General features: G+C 37.4%; 1 protein-coding gene across 2 annotated transcripts in view; it reads right to left on the bottom strand.

The window, feature by feature from the left end:
• Positions 1–879: 879 nt before the first annotated feature.
• Positions 880–6000, bottom strand: part of lin7a (lin-7 homolog A, crumbs cell polarity complex component) — a 30659-nt gene continuing 25538 nt past the window's right edge. The window contains exons 4-6 of one of the 2 annotated variants that reach the window (XM_005799969.3): positions 4510–4719; positions 3902–4117; positions 880–2676 (exon numbers count right to left, since the gene is read on the bottom strand). In XM_005799969.3, coding sequence (XP_005800026.1) covers positions 3902–4117; positions 4510–4719 — 426 coding nt within the window. In that variant the 3' untranslated portion in view covers positions 880–2676. The remainder of the gene's footprint in view (positions 2677–3901; positions 4118–4509; positions 4720–6000) is intronic. The other variant, XM_023350359.1, reaches the window with a different exon arrangement.

Below are 6000 nucleotides of genomic sequence, written 5' to 3'. Positions count from 1 at the left end.
TCTCCATTTGCACTGAGATATTCGGAGTGTAACAATGCCTGAAGGCGAACACAATCAGTGTAACGGGGCTCCCTCCCTCTGATGTGTTGCTATGAAACAATCCAACAGGGGCTTGTATTACAATAACCTCCACAGATGTATGCAGCCCTAAAGAGTCGGCTCTAGTGCACCAGAGTTGCTAGAATGAAAACTTTGATATGACAGAAAGTAACTTTTATCACTTCTCTGTCATCACTGATTGATATGAGAGTGAAAAACAGCAACAATGAGTGAAAGCTGTTATCACTGTAATACTCTGTGACACCACAAGGGTGAGGTGTTTCATGTACATCACACATCAATGTGATGTACATGACTTTAATCTGTCCAGAGGCTGTTTGAGAAAGGAGCTGCAAAGACAGACCACAATACTGTAGATGAGGCAGCAACTTTAAAACCAGATGTTTCCATTGACCGATTTTTTAAATTTATTATTCACTAAGCATTTAATCGAACTAAAACCTTCCTATTTTACACAGAATTATCAAAATGGCTATTTATTTAATGCCAGAATAATAAGAGTCTTATTTCATACACTAGTTTAGTGTATTTTATAAAAACACCTAATGTGTGACTGAAGAGACAACAAAGCAGTACACTGTACACAAGAACATATATTTATTTATACAAATATAGTATGTATAACAATTGCATATCAACAGTTTGTATTTTTTTTGTCATCTTTACAATACAGGACTATCATCCTTCAAAGTGTAAATCAATTACAAAAAAGTACCTGTTTTAAAGATACAAAAATGATATTTATAACAACTGCATTATTTTGGGGAATGCTCTGATTATATGTGTTATTCAAAATGGTGTCAAGTCTTCAATATTTTATAGTCCTGGTCAGAAGCTTGCTTACAGTCTCCATGTGCTTTAATGTCATTATTTTTGGCTGTCTTCTTTTTTCAGGGTTGATCGATTGTAAAAGATGCAACTTTGAGCAAATTTAAACACAAGAATTGGGTTCAAAAGAGCTGATGTTTTGAGAGGGTCACTCTAAAAGTGTTGTGTTAGCCTGCTATATTCATTGCTAAGCCAATTTTGATATGATCTTTGTCTAATTTAAGCACATTGTTCATAAACCTAAAGATCCTGACACACCAGTGTCACTAGACACAGAGAAACAAGTTTAAAAATGAATTGTTTCAACCACAAAATATGCTATTGTTTTATAATTCTTACTTAATGAATCATTAAAAGCTCAAATTTAACAAGATTCTCGCCAGTGGTGAGTGTATGTAAACTTCTGACCATGACACTAAAAGGAAATGCATTCTTATGACCTTTTAACTTTTTTACATGACCTATATTCTTTTATCACTCAAAACATGTTCAGAAAGTGTTTTTAAAAGTCTAGGATTAATTTTGGAATAAAATGTAGGACAGAAAATCCAGAGCCAAACTCACATAGTCAGGGAATCAAAGAAGTGTCGACAACAGAAAAAGACAAAATATAAAACTTTAAACAAAAAACACAAAAGTCTGACAAAAACGGGAGCACTTTGCAGCAAAGGAGGGAACAAAAGTAAAGACAGGCCTAATGGGAAGATTACCACTGTAATTTTGTAGATCAGATGCGTTGCTTAAAACAAACAAAAAAACCCCAATAATTTTTAAGAGGCAGTGAACTAAATCCCAGGCCTTCCACTCATGATTGTTAAAAAGGGAAAACATAGATTTATGTTCTATTTCACAAGACATTTTTAAATAATAATCTGCACGTTTAAGAAAGAATATATATGAAATGATAAAACTCGAAATCTCTAATATATAATATTCTAAAAAATAAACATAATTCTAGCATACTCTATGTAATTGGATGACATTCTGTTAGTCTGTCGGGAACACAAGTTTGATATATCTCTTATATATTTTCTAGATAAATTTCAGGGGAAATGATTGATTTGGAGTTTTTTGTTTTATAAATATTGCACGGTAATTTTATATTTTACCAGTAAACCAACCTTAATCTCTTCAAACGGTGCAGTGGATTTGAATTCGGAAGCTGCCTTACAGTAAATGCAACTCTGTTTGCTTTACTGCGATTTCAATCACTCATTAACTCTGCGCATGTATTTAATCATGAACTGAACCAAACAATGTGTTTTATTGCTAAAACTACAAGATATAAAATCTGTTCTTGCTACAGTATAGAAGGTAAAAAACAGTTTATCGAAAAACGGAACGAGAAATCATTCATATGGGACACAAGCACCAGAATTGAGGATTTGATCGAAACACCACGGTACAAATGATATCTATGGCAAAATGGCTGAAGCTCTACTGCATATTAGATGGAAGGGTTAAAATGAACAAACGGAAAAATAAGCAACAAATGCAAAAAAAAGAGGGGAGATTTAAAAATCCACAGTTGGGGAACAGAAAACTATAAAAGGAGTACAAAGTTAAACTGGACAACGTTCAGCATGTTCGTCAGAGCACCAGTTTCACACCAAATTCTCTCTTTGCTCAGTAATCGGTGGTTCACTGGAAGGGAGAAAGAGGAAGTCAAGAGAGTGTTTTTGCTGATTTCCTCCACTACAAAGAGATTCCTTTGGGATCCTAAGTGCATGTAGGCAATCTTTGAGATCCACCCTCCAGGGCTTTTACTTCTTCTTCTTCTGGAACAACCTGTGGATCACAAAACAGACAGAAAAAGACAAGCTGAGAGCCACGACTTCACATTCACCCAGAGTCCTCTCTAACCTTTTCCCCCAAAGCATGCAAAACTATGTTGCACTCTGGTCTTGTCCTGTGACATCAGCTTGGCTGCTGGAGCAAAATTCTGTGGTCGATAAAACAAGATCTCTTTTCAGATAACTGTTTGCACTGCAACTCCTCAGCACAGGCATGTTACAAGCTCCCAGATACCTTCCAACACAGGCAATGTGCCAAGTTTAAGTCAACTGTTGTGCTTGAGGGATTACATAAAGGCCACAGAGAACCTGGATGCTTGCCTCTCCCCAACATGTCAGACAAACACTTGAAAAATTGGAGATGGCTTTGCAGAGTTAGGAACTGCATGACACGATCTCTCTAATGGTATTTTTCCCAGTGGCTTTAGTGGTCTAGGTCCACAGGGAACCTGTTTTGTTTCCATTGAGAAACTGACATTTAAAGCTCCATCCAACAGAGTTTCTGGCAGATACAATATGTCCCCAAATGGGCATAAATGATGTGATCCAGATTCGTAAAAACACGCAAAACAAAAAAATCTTTTCTGAGAAGAGTCTAATCAAAACAAGATTTTACCATTCAAAATAAAAACCAAGTTTAAAAAGTACAACTTTTGTTTTAGTGACAATTAACTGGAAACAAATGATTAACAAGTCACATCAAAATGGAAGGTAAACTTGCTAACATCCTCTAACTGTTCATTGTTCATCTTATTAGAAGTAATGCTTCTATTAAGCATCACTTAATAGAAAACTTGATTATGTGTCAAATCAGAGATATATTTAGAAAAAATAACAGAGGTATGTCTGTTTCAGGTTTTTAGCCCCTGAAAAATCTCTGGTTGATTATGGTGACTTACAGAGGAAACATTTACAAAACTAATCTAGGTTATGTATTGCTGATGAAATAAGGTCACTACATTTAAAACAAAATAAATTCCACACCATAAAATTGGTGTTATTTTGATGTATTTAAACGGGCATTGGTTTTGGCAAAGTCAAATATTTAATGTCTTTGATCAATATTGAGTTATAAAAAAATAATATTCCTTGTTCAAATTGTTTTTTGGCCCTACTTTGTAACCAGTTCAGGGGGCTCTAAACACAAGACCTCTGGAATAAAACAACGCATGCTGTTGGATCCCCCCACCCCTCACCCTTAAAGTAATGAAGCGCCTCACCTACGACATGTGATTTTGCTGAGTAGCCAGATTCTGCTGCTGCTGTTGCTGCATCAGGAGCTGCTGCTGCTGACGCCGCCGGGCCGTGCGGAGCTTCTCGAAGCGCGCCTCCATCTCCTCCAGCACTTTGGGGGTGTAGCGTACCACCAGCTTCACGCTGTCTTTGGCCGCTTTCAGCAGCTCCACCGCTTTCTCGTGATGTTCTCCTTCTACGCTCTGCAGGGAGGGGCCGCAGAAACGGAGGGTTAGAACAGGTGACTGTTTCAATATATTTTTAAAAACACTTCCCTTCACATTAATAGCTTCAGATTTTGAAGACATGAGCAGGTGGAATCGGTCTGTTTTAATAAATGCTCTAGTGAGTAAGGAGGTTTCTACTGCCCACTCAGGACATGCACAGCATTTTGACCTTCATACAGCTGCTCTCCTAATTGCTCAGACTTGAGATCAAATGCTTCATAAAAAGCTGATGAAAATGCACCAGTAAAGAACAGAATTTATTCTGACAGGTTAAAAAAAAACCCAACCATAAATCGGCGCAGAGAAGCTTATCTAAAATGTATCTGTCTTTATTTGCAGCATAAAACTGAAAAGATGATCAGACCTACCACGCCGTTGACAGACAGCAGCTGGTCCCCTCGTTTTAGACCGCCGTGTCTCTCAGCCACGCCTCCAGGAATGATGCGGGAGATGTAGATAGGTGAGTTCTGCTCCTTGCCACCCATCACATTAAAGCCTAACCCTTCCTCTGTTTTGGGAAGCTCCACCACCCGAGGGTGAGAGTGACCTTCGCTGGCTGCAAAGGCTGCAACTGTGGCCTTAAGGAAAGAGGGGGAAAAAAGTAAAATAGTAACCGCTAAACAGAGGTTGGTTGTAACGTAGGGCTGCACACAAAAATATCCTTTATGTGCTTTGTTACTAAGTACATCAAATATTATGTTTAGCAGTTCTTGTGAAACATGCATGAATTATAACAAACACATTTTCAATCATATTCAGCCATAAGACATAAGCTCATGTTAAAGTAGTTTGGCTACTAGAGAGATAATTTTGAGTTTTAATTAGATTTAAGCAATAATGATCAATTAACAGGAATATAAGTTAAATATATAAGTTTCCATGGAAAAAAAATGTACGTTTTTTTCTAAATTACTGAAATGTAAGCTGTGCTTCCAAGAATTAGAACGTTACAGTAATGTTCCAGTTAAATATGGCCACTGATGCATGGTGACAAATAACTAGCTGGAATTTCCCCCCGACATTAAACCAGTATTTAAAAACTAAAACAAGTTGTAAAATATATATATATTTAATTTTTTACCTGCAAGAGAAAAATACTATAAAAGTGCTAAGATATTCCTTGAGATATGTAGAGTTTTTGCTACCTTTTGAAGGAGATTGTTTTGTAATTACACTAGCTGAGTAGGAGGTGGCAGTCTGAGGAGGGAAGGGTTCAGTGAAGCAGCTTGCATGTGAATATTTGTCCAGCTGTTAATATCTGTCATCTACAGTCACCATTATTCATGAAAGCTTTACGAAAACATCCAAATGAAGTAAAACGCGACGTAACCATTTTTGTATTGCCAAAGATGTTTTTATGACAACGCGACAGGATTTAGTCAGGGCTGGGGATTTTATAGGTTACGTGAGAAGTTTCTGGCTTTCTGTGCACATGGATTAGCACATCTAAGTTCAGGACGAAGAAGCTGCCAGACAGCTTTCCCCCTCGTTATCTCCACCAGCTGTGGGGTTTCTTTGAACCACAAGCCTTTCGCTTTCAGAACAAAGCACCATGAATCTTTTTAGCCAAGCTTAGGAAAGTTAATGGCAGAAATACACTGAAAGAGACACTCCTTTCCCACTGTTTTCCATGGGAGCTTCTGTGTTAAGTCAGCACCGTTTATCATAGCTGAGACATCATTACAATGTAAAAACATAAAGGAGGGGTGTGTTAAATTTTTGCAGATGTTCCGTCCACATTTCCGACAGCAGGTAAGTTGGACTTTGAGGCATCACAGCTTGCCAGTCTTTGCTCATACTTCAATTGCCAGAGTTTCCAGATTCAAACTAATTTCCGGTTAAACCGTTTCCCTAAATTA

Source organism: Xiphophorus maculatus, chromosome 17, assembly GCF_002775205.1.
Source record: "Xiphophorus maculatus strain JP 163 A chromosome 17, X_maculatus-5.0-male, whole genome shotgun sequence".
Classification (NCBI taxonomy): domain Eukaryota; kingdom Metazoa; phylum Chordata; class Actinopteri; order Cyprinodontiformes; family Poeciliidae; genus Xiphophorus; species Xiphophorus maculatus.
The sequence above is the reverse complement of the archived record's forward strand: the minus strand, read 5'-3'. Positions and strand labels throughout refer to the sequence as shown.